This window comes from Telopea speciosissima, chromosome 8 (assembly GCF_018873765.1).
Source record: "Telopea speciosissima isolate NSW1024214 ecotype Mountain lineage chromosome 8, Tspe_v1, whole genome shotgun sequence".
Lineage (NCBI taxonomy): Eukaryota > Viridiplantae > Streptophyta > Magnoliopsida > Proteales > Proteaceae > Telopea > Telopea speciosissima.
The window spans coordinates 15,662,240-15,680,675 of NC_057923.1; the positions used below are offsets into that span (position 1 = coordinate 15,662,240).

Sequence of the window (18,436 nt, forward strand, 5' to 3'; positions counted from 1 at the left end):
GCGGGCTGAGGCTGCCAGGCTTTTTTGACACCCCTAGTTTCGATGCCCTCTGTTTACACCCTATTTTCGATCTATTTTGGTCAATCGAGAAATAGATTGAAATCTATTTCAGTCAAGCTTGACTTGTCACTCAGTAACCGAAAGTGGCTAGTGACTGACAAACGGTTAGAGACTGACGAACTGGCAGTGATGTATAAACAGTCAGTAACCAACAAATGGTTACTGAAAATGGCCAGTGACCGACAAACGGTTAGAGACTGACGAACTGGTAGTGACGTATAAACAGTCAGTAACCGACAAACGGTTAATGGCCGATGAACGGTCAATGACCGACGAACTGGCAGTGATCGATAAACAGTCAGTGACCAACGAACGATCAGCAATGTGGTTTATAACCAATTCTTAAAGAAGTGGATAGCTGGGAAACAACCTGGTAACTACATAAACCACCAGAATTGCCAAGAATGCCTATAAAAGAGAAATTAAAAAACAAAGGATGACCCCCCAAAAATCAACACAACAAATCTTTATCTGTATCTTTTTTTGTTTTTGGAGTAGTGATAATGTAGACTTTTATCCAGTAATATTTCATTGGCTTGCTTCAAAAGGCATCCATTATCTGTTAATGTAATTTAAATACCAGGTTGTAAACCTCGTTTGGAGTTGGTGAGTTATAAAGACTTCAACAGATACGTTTTGCATGTAAGTAATTTGATTTATTCTTCTTCTTTATCTTGGTATTGCAATGTTCAAATTAAAAATCCTCGAGCAATCGAGACAATGGAAAGAACCAATTATTTTCTAATTAGAAGTCAGATTCAATTCATTTTATGCTACGCCTACGCATCTTCAACTCACGCCGTAGATGTCGAAAAATGGTGGTAACAGGATCAGTTACAAAACCTATACCGATTCGCATCCATTTTTATTAATCATATTGGAAATTTTTGCCTTCAAAGATACCGAAATCACATTAAATTTTGACCATTTTACTTTCTGTTCCTACCATATCACTGATTCGGTAATCGGTATTGGTCAGGTATCGTTATTGATATCGGTGTTAGCCGATACAGATACGGATCCGTCGATACCGATACCAATTCCTTGGCCCTAGAGGGACTTCTTTTAACTTTAGGGAGTTGTGTCTCAGCCTCTCAAAGAATATGGGATTTTTATCGTCTCAATTACATCTTCGTCAATTACATTTCAAGTGCACATCTAAGATGAGGACACATGGCTTAATAGAATCTCACGGTCGAAATTGAATTGAACGATTTCACTTTCATTTCACACATTGCTATTTTTCCCTCCATTGTCTCTCTCTCTCTCTCTTTCCCACCTCTCCTCTCTCATGACGACCTGACCAGAAGACAGTGGAGGTGGTTTCCGTCACCGTAATCTGCATCCTCACTCCGGCGCGGCAACCTCACGTCGATGGAGCACCCTCCCAAACCTCTTTCTTTTTAAATCCCTAACTCCCTCTCTGCCATAGGTCCAGATTCGAATCGTTCTTCTTCTTCCTCGCACAAACGAAGCTATTGCCCCCTGCAACTTCAGGTATGGGACTATTTCAGTCAAAGAATCATGGTTTTCCCTATACCAAACCCAGCTTTGTTCTGATTTTGCGTTTATTTTGCAGACCAAACCCTATCTCCTCTCCTCCAAGGCAGCGGCGTCGACGACTACGGCGACTCCTCTTCACACTCGGTATCCCCATGACTCCTTTCCTTCGATCTCTTACCTTTACATTGCCTCTTTGTTTGTGTTTTTTTTTTTTTTTGGTTGTCATTGTGTCGATTTGGAACCAAATCAATCGTGATTATTTAGTAGATTCCGAGTGGTACTTCGTGGATTCGAGTGAAGCCCTGGTGGATTCCTGTCTTTTTTTTTTTTTGTTCTTTTTTTTTTATGTATCCCTTTCTATCATTCAAGCAAGGTTCAGATTAGATTTGTTAGTTTCTAAACCCGATGGCTATAGTGTTTTACCCGAAATTACAGTTGATTTGCTTCCATCCTTGATTCTAGCTTCGATTTGGTTATTGATTGTTTCTTGCCATACCTGAATGCAGTTTATCTCTTTCTCTGTTTTCAGTCTCTTTTCGATTTAAAACTTTCCATCAATTTCTGGTTTTTCCTGGTTCATGTCAAATTTTTGTGTCGATTTGGTAGAAGATAGAATGTAAACTTGACAATTAATCAATTTCTGGACCTGTTATTGGTTCTGTTTTGCATGGTAAGTCAGTCACTTAGATGTGCTTAGTTGATGACATGAGTTTGGGTATGAATGCCCCTAAAATACTAACAACTATGTTGTGAGTTTACACTATGGTACTCTTACATTTTCAGGTTTAAAATAAAACCCTCCTTCTGATAGATCATGGACCTCATTTTTCAGTGACTAGAACTCTTACATTTTTTGGGGTTTAAAATAAAACCCTCCATTCAATATGCTTTGCCATATTGCTTTTGATATTGATTGTAGCTGTTTGTGTCCAATAAATTACCTTAACTCTAGCTTGATTTGAAGAGTATCTGCATCCTAAAAAATACATGCTATTGCTGCCCTACATCCATGCTCTTAAAAATTGACTTGACTTCTAGCTTTCCCTACATCCATGCTCTTAAAACTTGACTTTACTTCTAGCTTTTCCTACATTCATGCTCTTAAAAATTGACTTTTATTCACCTTGATTTTATACTGTAGGTTTCGATGCTTCAAGTCACACGCTCGACTCCAATAACTGGGTGGTGTTGTAGATAATGAAAGAAAAAAGAAAGTGATCTGCAGCCTCTAAGAAAAAGGGGAGGAAGGCTTTAGCCTGAGCCATGGGTTATTAGCCTCAATTGCAGCTACCAGCCTCCTTTTGAGTTTCTATTTTGTTTATTTGGACTAGTTATAGCAAGTTTTTTTTTTTTTTTTTTTTTTTTTTTAGATTTTAGAAAATTTATTGCTTGTAATTGAAGCCAAGGGTGATCCCTTAGCATACATGTAGGGATTGACCCCTTGTAAGCACAAGGTTTTTTGAATGTCTTCTCTTTGAATGAAAGTTTGCAAGCACAGCTAACAAATTTATTAAGTGCATATTAGAAATTTCATGTATGGTCATGTTCCCAACTTGGTAATAGCAGTGTATCAACTCTTGGAGTATGGATCGAGTGAGTCATGAATCAGTCAATTACTACAGCAAGTCTGTCACTTAGATGTGCTTAGTTGATGACATGAGTTTAGACAGATATGAGGTTCTTGATTTTAAAGCTCATTTAGTGTGGAGTAATAATGATCATCTATATCTAATTTCTTGTTTTTTAAGGTGGTATTCTTTTTAGAAGGGATCATCTTTCCACCACTAACATGAGTGGGTGAAACAGTCTTTTGTCATCATACCAGAAATTGGAATTTTTCTAGCTACCCAAAACGGATGATTCTCAATGAGGGGTCTCTCGTTCCATAAGCCCCACTACTTTCCCCTACTAGTATAGCAAGGATATATATGTGATCACTTGAATTTCCTAGTCACGCAAACTAGACAAAAAAGGAACTCAATCCTCACATATCAACCATTTATAAAAGTTTTTACAAGATGAAGTACATATAATAGTTCATCAATTGACTGAATTGGTCTGCCCATATTAAGAATTATGAAACCCGAAAATAAGCTTCAAGCCCCTTGGAGTACTCTTCTTCATAGGACGTTTGTAATAATTCTCCCTAAGAACTATGTCATCCATATAAGACCAAGTGGCCCTCTTGGAGTGCTCTTTGCCCATAAGAACCTCTTTGAGTATGGGTTCGCAAGACTTTCAGGAATTCCTCAACAGTTCCAGAGCAATCCCCGCAAACAAACAAAATAAAACCACAGTTAATATGATAAGAACAAATTCTCCAAGACTCCACATTTAATAGACACTTTATTACCATGTCTAGTTTTTATATGAGGTGTCTATCAGTGTACATTTTTTTTTTTTTTGGGGTTAGATGGGGGTTATATGGAGAGAGAGAGAGAGAGAGAGAGAGGGCAAAGGTGGGTTTAATGCAGGGAACTTGGACTGGTCCTAGCTCTTATGGATCCCAATCAAATGGAATGAGAAATGGTGTTCAGAACCCAAAATAAAACTCAAGTTGTTAAAGAGATATCTTCATGAATATTATTGCATTGGGTTCAGCTCATATTGATCCTCCCCTGTACATTGCTAAAATTCTAACAAGGAAGCACCATCATGAGGAAACAGTGAGGAAGTGTAGTTTGTAAGCACTGAGCAGAGATAGCCGGGTTCAGGTCTGTGTTTATAGTTCTTGAGAATTTGATCCATCATCTTCAATTACTATAATGTTAGGTATTGAAAATGATTCAGAACTGATAAATCATAAAGAAAGAAAGATAAGGCAGTCCATATAAGTAACTTGCCTAAAGCATCCAGTCCCTTTTCTTTTTCTTGTACAGCCTCGTGAATCTGGCATTTTCTAAGGAAGTTTCAAAATGCATGGACATGGAAGCAGTTAGCAATAGCAAGTCAAACTGAAACTGCTACTGATGATGATGCCAAAATACACAGGTTTCCAAATCTATTATGTGCTTTTTCACAATGACATTAAGACCTCCAAACTAGAGAATTGCTGTCCCACTTTAAATCAATTTTCCTTCTTAACTTGACAAAAGTTGAACTTTGTCTTAAAGGTTTAACATTTCTATCAAGTTTACGTCCTATCTTCTACCAAATCGACACAAAAATTTGACATGAACCAGGAAAAACCAGAAATTGATGGAAAGTTTTAAATCGAAAAGAGACTGAAAACAGAGAAAGAGATAAACTGCATTCAGGTATGGCAAGAAACAATCAATAACCAAATCAGAAGCTAGAATCAAGGATGGAAGCAAATCTGAAACTGTAATTTCAGGTAAAACACTATAGCCATCGGGTTTAGAAACTAACAAATCTAACCTGAACCTTGCTTGAATGATAGAAAGGGATACATAAAAAAGAAAGAACACAAAAAAAAAAAAAAAAAAACAGAACAGGAATCCACCAGGTCTTCACTTCTGAATCCACAGAAGTACCACTCAGAATCCACTAAATAATCACTGATTGATTTGGTTCCAAATCGACAAAATGACAACAAAAAAAAAAAAAAAAAAAAACACAAACAAAGAGGCAATGTAAAGGTAACAGAGATCGAAGGAAAGGAGTCATGGGGATACCTGAGTGTGAAGAGGAGTCACCGTAGTCGTCGCGCCGCCGCCTTGGAGGAGAGGAGATAGGGTTTGGTCTGCAAAATAAACGCAAAATCGAACAAAGCTGGGTTTGGTATAGGGAAAACCATGATTCTTTGACGAAATAGTCCCATACCAAGTTGCAGGGGCAATAGCTTCGTTTGTGAGAGGAAGAAGAAGAACGATTGGAATCTGGAGCTATGGCAGAGAGGGAGTTAGGGATTTAAAAAGAAAGAGGTTTGTGAGGGTGCTCCGTCGACGTGAGGTTGCCGTGCCGGCGTGAGGATGCAGATTACGGTGACGGAAACCACCTCCACCGTCGTCTGGTCAGGTCGTCGTGAGAGAGGAGAGGTGGGAAAGAGAGAGAGAGAGAGAGAATGGAGGGAAAAATAGCAATGTGTGAAATGAAAGTGAAATCGTTCAATTCAATTTCGACCGTGAGATTCTATTAAGCCACGTGTCCTCATCTTAGGTGTGCACTTGAAATGTAATTGACGAAGATGTAATTGAGACGATAAAAATCCAAGAATATGAGAGAAGGGCGTATCAGACTTCATTTTCAATTAAAATTTTTTCCATTCTGTTCATGGAAAGAGAGGGATGATCATGGGACGGTTAAAAATTAGTTGTGATGATCAGAAAGAAAAAGGACAAGGGTTCCAACCTTCAACAACGGTTAAGCATATGGGTACGATGCTCCAACATTCGGACTCTGAAGCAAATTCATGGCTCAATGGTAGTCAGCGGCTTCAACTCCAACCCCTCTGCACTAAGAGAGCTTATCTTCACCTGTGCGATAGGTATATCAGACGCTATGGATTATGCAAACCAGCTGTTCAGACAAATTACGCAACCGGATACGTTCATGTGGAATACAATGCTAAGGGGCTCAGCTCAAAGCTCTAATCCTTCAAATGCCATTTCCCTCTATACCCAGATGGAAGTTAGGCATGTACGACCGGATAACTTTACCTTTCCGTTTCTTCTGAAGGCCTGCACTAAGCTTTCTTGGGTTAAAATGGGAAATGAAGTTCATGGAAAGATCGTAAAATTTGGGTTCGAATCGAATACCTTTGTTAGGAACAGTCTCATTAACTTTCACGCCAACTGTGGGGATTTAACGGTTGCTAGAGCTATATTCGATGGATCGCCAAAACGAGATGTGGTTGCTTGGTCTGCTTTGACGGCTGGTTATGCCAGACGAGGCGACTTAGGAATGGCCCGCCAGCTGTTCGATGACATGCCAATGAAAGATTTAGTGTCTTGGAATGTAATGATCACTGGCTATGTAAAATGTGGGGACATGGGAAACGCGAGGAAACTTTTCGACGAAGTTCCTGAGAGAGATGTGGTGACATGGAATGCGATGATTGCAGGTTATGTGCTTTGTGGGTCTTGTGACAAGGCCTTGGAGATGTTTGAAGAGATGAGATGTGTGGGAGAACGGCCAGATGAAGTGACCATGTTGAGCCTCTTATCTGCCTGTGCGGACTCTGGGGCACTGGATGTTGGCCAGAAGGTTCATTCCTCGCTTTCAGAGATGGGTTTGGAATCTTCGAAAATAGTTCTTGGGAATGCACTTATAGACATGTACGCCAAGTGCGGGAGCATTGAGAAGGCGCTGGAGGTGTTCAGAAGAATGAGAGAGAAGGATGTCTCTTCATGGAATTCGATAATTGGAGGTTTAGCCTTTCATGGGCATGCCGAGGAAACAATCAAACTATTCAATGAAATGCGGAGAGAGAAAATCAAGCCAAACGAGATCACATTTGTGGCTGTGTTTGTTGCCTGTAGTCATGGGGGGATGGTTGAAGAGGGCCGTCAATATTTCAATCTTATGAGAAATGAGTATGGAATTGAGCCTAACATTAAGCATTATGGGTGTATGGTGGACCTTCTAGGACGTGCTGGGTTGCTGAATGAAGCCTTCAGATTTGTAGAGGCAATGGAGATTGAACCCAATGCCATCGTTTGGAGGACTCTGCTTGGGGCCTGTATGACCCATGGGAATGTTGAATTGGGGAAGCAGGCGAACGAGCGACTACTTGCAATGAGACGGGATCAGAGTGGGGACTATGTGTTGCTATCAAACATATTTGCCTCAATGGGCGAGTGGGATGGTGTGGAGAAGGTGAGGAAATTAATGGATGATAGTGGAGTGAAAAAAGAACCTGGTTGTAGCTTAATTGAGGCTGATAACAAAGAGCTCATGCATTTCTTATTTGAATCCAAACCTAACTTGAAGTCGAAAGACAATGTAATATGAGTTTCCGTGGGGATGAGATGTGATCAATGCGATCTTGCAATGTTAAGTTGAGACTGTATAGCAGCATATAGACTTCCTTTGAAGATACAATAATGCTGCATTTTACTAAAATATATAGTTTTCCTAAACTGTATAAGCCATTGCCTTGTATGCCATGGTTGGAACTTGGCTCTATCTGTGTTACTTGGTTCTGTTCTTAAAATAGACTTAAAGGAGAAGTACAAGTAGGAGGCAACAGTTTAGGCTATCTTTGTTATCATTTAAGTTTTTGTTTATCTAACACACAGCCAATGCGATGAACAGAGTCAATGCCAAGAACTGATCCCGAGCACTGATTCCTCTTCAGACCGAAATCTATTCTTTTTAAGCATATAGGATTAATAACTCATTTTTTTACATGTTTCTAGAAAACTATTTCATTGCTCATTAGATTGAATTCTTGTATTTCTTTATTTGTCCTGGTACTAGGTTAGCAGACTTAGTTGAGAATATGTATGCCATGATTGAGGGCGCCCTAGGGGGGCGGAAATAACTTGATACAACACCTCATCAAGGCATTGACCTCTTTCTATAGGAACTCATGCTGAACTGATTAGCAGAAAAGAAGCAAGATCTATTTGTAATTTGTTAGTAACTTCTTGAAGAAAATGAGTGTCAAGCCCATCTGGGTGGGTGACCTATGTCTATGTAATCCGTTAATTACTTTCTGCAATTCCTCCTCTGAGAAGGTTGATCTAGTTCATTTCTGGGTTCATAAGAAATCTGTTTTAGTTTAATGAGGAGACTTTTTTCATAATCAAAATGTCAGCATAGCTATTCTTCAGAATGCTTTAAAGAAGAATTTCAGTTCTTCCAATTCCAAGAAATGTAATCTAAGATAACTAAAGGCCAAGCCAACTACCAGAAACTAAAGATGAGGATATAAAGGTAATTAACATCATTTAAGAATCTATAGCAGATGAAGCCTTTGTTGATCATTCACAATTGAATGGAAATTCCAAGGGTCAGAGTTATCAATCGATCATATGAGAAAAAACTGCTGCAAGAGGCTAAAATCCTACTTTCCAGGTTCTCTTCGTTCAACTTTTAGAAGAGAAGCGTTGTTTGTTCTGTTGCCACTTCCAAAGCTCCATCCATCTCGCTCCTCGTCCAGCCTAACACCCCGACCCTCAATAGCTTCAGACCCACATGAGAGCAGCAACTCAAGAGAGCATAATCTTCACTCTCTCTTTAAGAAATGTTCTACTTTGAAGAATGTAAATCAAATCCATGCCCAAATCATCCAAACCGGCTTTGAACAAAACCTGTTTATGTTGGCCAAGATCATCATATTTTGTGCAGATTCCGAACATGGACCAATGGATTACGCGGTCTCTGTCTTTGAACAAATCCGAAGCCCAGATGGGTTTCTCTGGAACACCATGATACGGGGATTCGGAAAGACCAGTAAACCAGATAATGCTTTCGGTTTCTACAAGAGAATGCTATACAAGGGAGAGGTAGCAGACAACTTCACCTACTCTTTTTTACTCAAAATATGCGGACAGTTGAGATCAGTTGAGCTGGGTAAGCAAATTCACTGTGCTACACTGAAGCATGGCCTGGACTTTCATGTATTTGTCAGAAACACTCTCATCCATATGTACGGTATGTTTACAGACATCGAAACCGCACGGCAGCTGTTCGAAGAAATACCCAGAACAGAATTGGTCGCTTGGAACATAATCATTGATTGCAATGTCCATTGTGGCCATTACAAAGAAGCTCTCGAGCTGTTCTTAAGAATGCAACAAAGTTCCATGGAACCTGATGAGGCAACATTGGTTGTTGTCCTCTCTGCATGTGCTGAATTGGGTGCATTAGATTTTGGGAGGTGGATTCATTCTCGAATCGATTATACCAGTTTCAGCGATATTATCTCGGTATGCAACTCTTTGATCGACATGTATGCAAAGTGCGGTGCGATTGACAATGCTCGTCAAGTATTCAATAAGATGAATCAGCGGAATATAGTATCATGGAACTCAATGATACTAGGACTTGCAATGCATGGATATGCAGATGATGCATTGGAACTATTCTCTAAAATGATGGAAGGTAAGCTTGAGACACCAAATGACATTACTTTCTTAGGAGTCTTGTGTGCTTGCAGTCACAGAGGGCTGGTAGATGAAGGGAAATATTATTTTGATATCATGAAGAGGGAATACCAATTACAACCAACAATAAAGCACTATGGATGCATGGTAGATCTTCTTGGGAGAGCAGGTTTTGTGATGGAAGCATACCAACTAATAAGGAGCATGCCAATTGAGTGTAATGCTATTGTGTGGAGGACACTGCTGGGTGCTTGTCGGGTTCATGGGCAAATTCAACTGGGGGAGAGGGTGAGGAGGCATCTCCTGGAGTTAGAGCCAGATCACAGTGGAGATTATGTTCTTCTTGCAAATATGTATGCAAGTACAGGTCAGTGGAATGATGTCTTCAGGGTCAGAACAGCAATGAAAAATAGAGCAGTTCAGAAACCAAAGCCTGGTAACAGTTCTATCGATGTTCAGCCTTCATACTGTGGTTATTGGTCAGAGATAGGGTCAACTGAACCATGTAAAAAAATTAGTACTGCTCAGATGGGTGTTGATACAAAACTTCCTCCTTGTATCCATTAATTAAATACACTTAATTTATGTACTATTGTTTCTTGCACTTCAAGCCCAAATTATATTGATGCTGTCTCTTAGAAGGCACTCCAAGAATAGATGATCTAAAAAGTTCTATGCAGGCTGCAGGGGGGGGGGGTGTATGCATGTTTCCACTAGCACTTCAAGCGCATACAAAGGGGTGACAAGGAAAATAAAGGTACACATTTCCACCAAAAAGATCTATATCGGGCCTGGTTGCCACTCACTAAACCAATTAACAAGTTAAGAATTGATTTGATTAATACAAAATCATTGACCTAATAATGCAAATCAAGGTTTCAACCCACTAATCATACTTAAGGAAATCAAATTTATCCTTATCAAGAATAACCTCACCTCCCTAACCAGTAACCATCCCCCCCCCCCCCCCCCCCACCCAAAAAAAAAAAAAAAAGTCACTTTTGTGGATCACCCCCTTACTGGATGAATCAATGTCAGAATTAAGGTATTCTACGATGAATCGAATCCAAACTCCCTGTTCTTTGGATTCAGTAGCCAACCAATTAATCATGTATGTGGATTGGACACAAATGGAATTGAGCAATAACCAGATAACTATGATACTAAATTAAAAGAAGGACAAACAAACAAGTAACTAAAATCAAGCCAATGAGATAACCCTACAGGCTTCTCTCTGTCAGCATCTTTGACCAAACTCCTGCTCATTCGAAAACATGCAATTGATAGGATGGTTATGTTTCTCTCCTCCCAACTACACCCCCCAACACCCCCCCCCCCCCGCCAACAGAAAAAAAAACAAGTTGTCTTTATACAAAGGAACCATAGATGAGCCATTATAAGAAACCCAGACCAACTTGATACCAGTTCTTCAAGCAGTTGCAAGCATTTTTTTGGTAGAATAGTTGCAAGCGTTTTATTTCTTATCAAATTTTACATCTGTATCTTGCTTTCATAAGGTACGTTTACATACAGAAACTACATTTTATCATGGAATGGGCCTCCCCGAAGGTCCTCCAACAACTGGTATGACTTGTATTAACTGAACATTATTCCATTTACAAACTAAGAACTTTTCTTCTGATTCTTTGCTTTCCATTCTTTGATTTCAGAATCTACCTTTGCTTGCACTTTTTCATGAAAACCAGGATATGGTTCATAACCACAGAACATCTGAAGAGCCTGAAACAACCAAAAAAAGTGGTATACTTATCTTACCCTTAAAATCAAAGAAGCGACCTTACGAAATTCAGAACTAGACAGATTACCTCCAGTAGAACAAAAAAAGGGGCCATTAGAAAGGCTTGAAAGAGGTTGTCCAAAAGAGCTGGTGCTCGTTTCTGCAAAATAGTTGAATGAATTGAATAGATCTGATGGGCAATGATGAATTCTCTCTCAAAGACAAATAGTTAATACTTGGTAGTTACCTCAAAGACTCCATGGCCTATAAACTGTCCAGTCCAACAAATCAATTGTGCTGCAACAGCTACCTGAAAGAATAATGTACAGCCAATACAGTCACTTTCCAAGTCTAAACTAAAAGAGAAACTAGATGTTGCAGAGTATACCTTCAAATTTTTGTTTGGACCAAGAGAACATATGTTACAAAAAACAGAATCCGTGTCTTTGTGAGGAGGTCAAGCTTGTGGGCAACCCCATGAGTAAAAACACAGTAGCCCTAGTCATGATCCATAGTTTGACCAAACAACCAAACTTTATTCTTGTTCCCACTTCCTCTTGCTTTTGGAAGAAAGGAACTGATTTCTCTTGGTGTCCAAAAGGACCATAACTCATGACATGTATCACTGGATCCCCCCCTTACCTGTGTGTGGCTCACTTGGCCTTTTTCCTTATTCTTTTCAATTGCAAAAATTGGATTGTAACTAAAGAATTAGTTCCATTCTGTCTCTTCTTTCTTTCCACATTTTTTTTCCTGATGAATTTCTTTTCTTCATTTTGTCAAACACATGCTTGAGAACCTTGACATTTTATAAATGACCATCTTTGCTTCACCTATTCATGAACTTAGAACTGTTATTTGCCTACTGCTCACACTTAATCCATACAATTTTAGTTGAATTATAAGAAAACCTGCAACCTGTAACCTATCAAATTTTGTAATGAGTCGTTTGTATAGGTGGTATTTAACAAACTAAGCCAAATAGATAACTCGAGAATCAACAACAGTTTTGAATGTTGGCTATTTTGGAGGCGTAATAAGACCTCAAGCACCTGAGTAGCTTTCCTTTCCTCCTTTTACTATTTATGGCTGTAACTGATCTGAATCAGCAGCATATCATCCCTTGGTTTCTCCCAAAACTTTTATCTTTTGATGTTCCTTCTCTTGAGAAGTAGGACTCGCCTTTTTCTCTATGTACAATCTTCCCTCAAGTTCACACCTTCCATGGATCTCCCTCATTGGACTCTCTCAGCTTCCTACTTTTTTGTTTTTCACTTAAACCCAGCTGCTTTTGAAGTATATTAAACAGAAGTCCATATTCAGGGAAAATCATGAAGGGATTACTAAACGTTCAAACACTTCCAAGATGGAGATCAAGCAAGATTAGGTATGAACGCTAAGTTTTATCTAGCTAAAGAAACCCCCCCCACCCCCAAAACCTCCCTACATAAGTCCAGTAGCCAATCAAGTTGACTTGGTTCTTTGCCGTTCAATCTCATATTTGGAGGATAAAATGTTTTATGTGGTTTCCACACCGCATCCAATTGGTTGAATTAGAATATATAACATAGTTAGAATAACTGAGGTTTGGATGATATGACTTGGTTACAGAAGGTTCTGGCTGTTCATCCATCTAAAAACACAGAAATCAGAACACCAAATCATAAACAGAGTCCAAAGTTTTCAAAACATCAGCTTCAATGTTAGCAGTCAACAGTTCATTAGAACATAAAAACCTGATACTGATGCATGGAATATTATATTAGTTCAGCCAAACAAAGGTCAATTCTGTGTCAAAAAATCCTTCCATCAAAAACAAACAAATAAACAAAAATGCAAGAAAGAAGATGAAACATGCACAAGGGAACAAAAAACAACGACAAAATGTTACACAATGAATTACAGAGACAAGGAAGACAAAGACGCCTAACTCTGAAATAGAATATAAGCACAGAAACTTTTTTTTTTTTCTTCTTCTTTCTCCTTTTTTTTTTTCCTGATCGGAGAACCCATAAAAAGAAACTAAGAAGAAAGCTAGAATCAAAAAGAGAGATCAATGATGAATGGAAAGATGGAGGTGAAAAAAGACGCTCGCTTTCAGTTCCAGAGATAAATAAACATGCCTTTGTTATTATTGTGTAGCAACATACAACTCTGCATCAATAACTAAAGTACATCTTCTTGGAACAAATTAATAAGATACATAGCTTAATAACTAAAGTACATCTTCTTGGAACAAATTAATGAGATAGCTAGCCTAAACACGACAATATGAAACCAAGTTTCAGAATATGGTCAAGAGTCGAGACACACTACAAATTAATGAACAAGAGGAAACACACATTTCGTCCAATTCAGAGGACAAAGATGATTAAATTGTTTATAGGAGAAGTATCTATTTAAGCTACCTAACACTGGATTATCTGCTATTAATAGCTAAACGTCAGTACCTAACAATCCCGGCTGGATTGTTAATGAATTGACATTTAACAATCTCAGAAACATCAAAATCAATAAATTATGTGTCCTAATTACAGATAAACAGTTTGCCCAGAAAAAACAAATTACAGATAACAAGAATAACCCAGTTCACAGATTACAAAACAAAACAACAGAGAGAATCAACAGCTATTATTATAGGGATGCATGGCCTCAATACCCACTTCCACCAAATAAAAGTAAGTCCAAATATAATTCAGGAGGGAGGGTGAGGAAAACCCCTTACCTTCCACGCCAGAGAAAAGCCAAGCCGACCTGCAACATAACTGCTAGAGACCCAACAGCAGAAGTTGAGAAGGGCAGCCAGAAAACCAGCTTTCTTATCGAAAGCGATATAGAACGAGGCAGAGACCAAACCAAGAAAGAAGCCAATATTTAGAACCAAGTCAACGTTGTACCCAAATGGAGAGAAGCCTAGATTAGGGAGATTGAAGAGGGGAGGTGTGAAGTACAGAAGAATAAGAGTTGAAAATACGATAGGCCAAACAAATAACATATGTAAAAACACATTAATGGGGTTGCTATGATAAGCACCATAGAAGGCAAAATGCTTCTCCAGATCGAATAATCCAACCTTCCCCATTGAAATGAATTTCAGGAAGCTTGATAAAAAAAAATACAATATAAAAAACCCCAAAACTGAAGAGAAATCTCTGTGGACTCTCTGGTTTATAAAGAGGAATTGAAAGACCCTACCGAAAAACAAAGAAAAAAGAATTGGAAGATAAAATCCGGGGAAAATTACATTCCCTCCCCTGTACTATACCTTAATTAAACATTTTTCCCCTTGACTTTTCATTATTACACTCGTAACCCCTCTGGCGGACACCTGGTGTTAGTTATTAGTTGGAAAAGATTTCTTACCCTTGTATTAAAACATCACAAGTAGAATTACGAGGCTCTACCATTTTCTTCATCGTCAACCTAAAACACCATTCTCTGCATCGCATAATATCCTTAACCCATCTAATTCGTCACCGGCCGCATCGTCGGCGGTGCTGCCAACTCCAGCTACTCACCACTCACCTTGGAGCTCGACCAACAAACTCCTACCATTCTCCATGCTCTTTGGCTTCATCAGACCGGTCCAGCCCCCATTATTGGCAACGTCTCCATGGTTACTTCTGCAGTGTCGCCAACCCTAGGATAAATGAAAAGCAGTGACAAGAACAAAGCAAGATAATGAAATGGGTTGGGACAGGAGCTTACTGGTAGGATTTATGAGTAAGTTCAAGGAGAGATCCTCTCTAAATCCTAACAAAGACAAGATGATTAAGTGGAAGATTGACAATGATTACTTTTTCATTTTTGATACATTAAGGTTTTTTTTCCCTTGTTTTCTTGTTACCCAAAACATGAAATTACACTGAAGCTGATTGATTCGAGTCTTCATCTTAGATTTTTCAGATTTCTGGGTTAATTTAGGGTGAAGGTTTTGAATTCGGTTGATTTGATTGCAAGGATGGATTTCTTTAAGGGCCATGTTCTTCCAGGGACTCTGTTCTTTTTTTTCCCGAATATTATCTGAGACTCGGGGAAGCCCCTAAGCTTTATTAAAATCAATAAAAACAGATACAATGGGAGACATAACCTGCCTTACCCCAACTCAAGGAGATACAAGAACACTCTAAACTCCATGCAAAGAAACAAAAACCCCAATCCATATGGGAAAACAAATATATTTAAATTCGAAAAAAGTGGTAAACTAGCTTTATCTTCCCCAACCCATGGACTCTGTTCTTACTCATTGGTGTTTGGCACATATGGAGCTCAATTGCGAACATGGAAGAAAAACTCGACCGAAACCTTTCGAAACCACTGAGTTAACTTGGTTTCGCAGGTTTTCGAGATGAGTTGAAGGTGGATTTTATAAAATCCCTGGATTTGACCGGGTTTCGATGGTTTCGACTGATTTCAACCATATTTTGGTAGTTTCGACACTTATACCCATCGAAACTTGGTGAAACTTGGCTCGAAACTAAGATAGACATGTATTTATGCCAGAAACTGCCAGAAACCATGACAGACTCTTAGTTATGTCTAATATCATTTAGCTAAATGTTTTTGTATTTGTATTTCATTTACTTAAGATATTATTCATAAATAAGCAACTACCCCCTATTTGAATCAAATAAAAATAGTTAAAAAATCAAATTTCAAAAGCAAAAAAAGTCAACCCTCCAGTTCAAGAACAAAAACTGGATTTTCGATGGCAGGAGCAATTTTCAACTTTCTAATACTGGGGTTTTTCTCAAATCTAAAAATTCTATAAATATTACTATGGTAAAACATTATTAAAAATAAAAAGTGCGGTAAAATATTCATTTGTTTTGATGTCCAAAAAAATATGTTCATTCAGAGAGTTTTTTACAGCATTCGCGCACACCAAATTAAGTTTGACCAGTACATAACTCCTTCAATATAAATCAGATTTAAGAAATCTTGGATTTGTTGGAAAGCTATCAAAAGAAAGCTTTCTAACAAACCTAAGATTGCTTAAATCTGATTTATATTGAAGGAGTTATGTTCCGGTCAAACATTATTCGATACCATGTCCAAGAACAATATACAGTATCAAACTTGGATCAAAACCACAAGTAATATTTTTAGTGTTCTCTATGTGAAACTAATGCATGGATTGGGTTTAAAATATCAAAAATAGGCAGCACAACAAGAATTAGGGCAAAAAAAACAACTTCGATCTGGGCCTCGAAACCAAGGTTTGAGTTAGCTTGGAGAGAGTCCCAGGTTTCAACCGAGATATGATCAAAACCTTGACGAACTCGGTTTCTGGCTGGTCGAAACCTAGTCGAAACCCGAGTTTTAGAACCTTGGTTGCGAGGCCTGTGGAGAATCTGAAATCGTTTAGGGTTACGGTTTGGAATCATGTGTCAGGATTCAATGGGAAGCTCAAGTACCTGAAGCTTTATGTGATCACCATTGGAGATTTCATTGACATGGTCATGGACTCCTTTTTGGATAATTTTCAGGATGCAATCTTTGCCATGAACCTCAAAACCACACAGGTGTCCATGTTCGGATGTTCCACTCATATATAATTCATGTTAATGTGTTCTAAACTTTAAGGAAACTTATCCAAGGGTGAAGAAAAATGAAGATGGTTTATTTCAATTCTATCTGATTGTAAGCTGCAAGTTTTCATATATGGCTTTAACATTTAGGTTAAGTGCTTGTTTTCTGCAACATCCGGGAATCAAAATCTCACATAGATTATTATTTTCATTCAAGATTTATTCCTTTTTGGGGAAAGTTTTCATACACGGTCGTGTAAACCGTGTATGTAAGAGGGTGGGAGTTTCAAGGCATTAATTAATGGGTGGGGATTTATGAATTTTTCAACTCTTTGTGAGAGAACCTCTCACATACACGACACAGCCGTGTATGAAAACTTTTCCCTTCCTTTTTTTTTCTCTAACAAATAACTTTTCTTTTGTTGTTGTACCCTTTTCTGACTGGTTTTCTAGGTGTCTTTGAATGTTGAGATTTCCCATGATTTCTCATCCAAAAACAAGTTCAGATGTTTCCGATGTTTGGTCCAGTTTTTTACTTGCCATTAGATTTTTGGGCCGCAATGTTTGGTCACTCAAAGGTGCAGAGGGGTAGGGGCGAGTGGGGTTATAGGAGGAAGAAGAAGAACAAAGAAGAAAAAAGAGGGAGAATGTTCTCTGTGCCGCAGCGCAACCTGTGCCCAGGCACATGGGCAGTTTGTGTAGGGGGGCAGGGTGGTCATTGCGCCCTCCCCCACCAGCCTGGACGCAGCCTGTGCTGCGGCACAGAGAACAGCACCCCAAAAAAATATTACTAAGTCACGTCACAACTTATCAGACGTCCAGCTAGCGACATTGGTGTAATAGTAATTTATTGTAAATAGTAAGGGATATGAATATAATTAAAAAAAAATCAAGAGAAAGAATGTTTAATTAGGACAAAGTACAAGGAGGCAATGTAATTTTCCCTACATAAAATAGGATGTGTGTTTGGACTTTAGAAAATCAAATGACTCGAGGAAGGGAGTCAGAAAAAGAACACGGGACCGTTGAAAACCAGAGGCGCGGCATAGCCCATGGCACTTATGTGCTTCTAAAATACGCCCTTCGGATCAAGTTGTTAGCGTGCGCTAGCAGCTGTCCTCAGTCCTCACTTGTTGCCTTCTTTGCTGAATCTAATGCCAATCATGCCATGCCCCATGGCCGGATAGCGTAACGGAGAGTGCCAAATGTCCAAAGTCCAAATCACCCCTCTCTCTCTCTCTTAAAGAACAATAAATATGTTACAAAAAGTGTTTCCTGGGAGGGAGTGTGCTCCTGCGTGCGCACGGGGCCAATGAGAGTACACACATGAAAGCATTTGGTAGATAATCATTTCCACTTTTCTTGTGATGGGGCGGTTATTTCACCCCCGCTGCGTGGGCACTACCCTTCCACGAATCGTTATCCTCTCCTGTTACAGTACGGTGCTGTAACGCATCGTGCGGCACTGCAAAGGCCATGTGGCACAGCTGGTCCCACATGGTGCATATGACCTCTGCAGCTGCCGCACGATGCGTTACAGCATCGTGTTGTAACAGGAGAGGATGAAAATTCACCCGTCCACTACACAAGAA

At 39.1% G+C, this 18,436-nt stretch overlaps 3 protein-coding genes across 5 annotated transcripts; 2 read left to right on the forward strand and 1 right to left on the reverse strand.

The window, feature by feature from the left end:
* Nucleotides 1-5,764: 5,764 nt before the first annotated feature.
* LOC122670355 (pentatricopeptide repeat-containing protein At5g15300-like) lies at nt 5,765-7,580 on the forward strand. The gene has a single exon (XM_043867196.1). It carries the CDS (start codon nt 5,842-5,844, stop codon nt 7,474-7,476), a length of 1,635 nt encoding a protein of 544 aa, XP_043723131.1. The 5' UTR covers nt 5,765-5,841; the 3' UTR covers nt 7,477-7,580.
* Nucleotides 7,581-8,493: 913 nt separating this feature from the next.
* On the forward strand, nt 8,494-10,250 carry LOC122671735 (pentatricopeptide repeat-containing protein At1g59720, chloroplastic/mitochondrial-like). 2 transcript variants are annotated; one of them, XM_043869131.1, is made up of 2 exons: nt 8,494-10,028; nt 10,062-10,250. In XM_043869131.1, exons 1-2 carry the CDS (start codon nt 8,502-8,504, stop codon nt 10,140-10,142), a joined length of 1,608 nt encoding a protein of 535 aa, XP_043725066.1. In that variant the 5' UTR covers nt 8,494-8,501; the 3' UTR covers nt 10,143-10,250. The 2 variants fall into 2 exon arrangements, with proteins under 2 accessions (XP_043725066.1, XP_043725065.1); XM_043869130.1 differs by having other exon boundaries at nt 8,494-10,250.
* A 785-nt stretch (nt 10,251-11,035) lies between these two features.
* Nucleotides 11,036-14,453, reverse strand: LOC122671736 (2-hydroxy-palmitic acid dioxygenase mpo1). 2 transcript variants are annotated; one of them, XR_006334378.1, is made up of 5 exons: nt 14,039-14,453; nt 11,561-11,623; nt 11,402-11,473; nt 11,144-11,315; nt 11,036-11,111 (listed from the first exon to the last, which is right to left on the reverse strand). XR_006334378.1 is itself a non-coding variant. In XM_043869132.1 (4 exons), exons 1-4 carry the CDS (start codon nt 14,393-14,395, stop codon nt 11,199-11,201), a joined length of 609 nt encoding a protein of 202 aa, XP_043725067.1. In that variant the 5' UTR covers nt 14,396-14,453; the 3' UTR covers nt 11,036-11,198. The 2 variants fall into 2 exon arrangements, 1 of the variants encoding a protein (XP_043725067.1); XM_043869132.1 differs by having other exon boundaries at nt 11,036-11,315.
* Between the last annotated feature and the right edge of the window lie 3,983 nt (nt 14,454-18,436).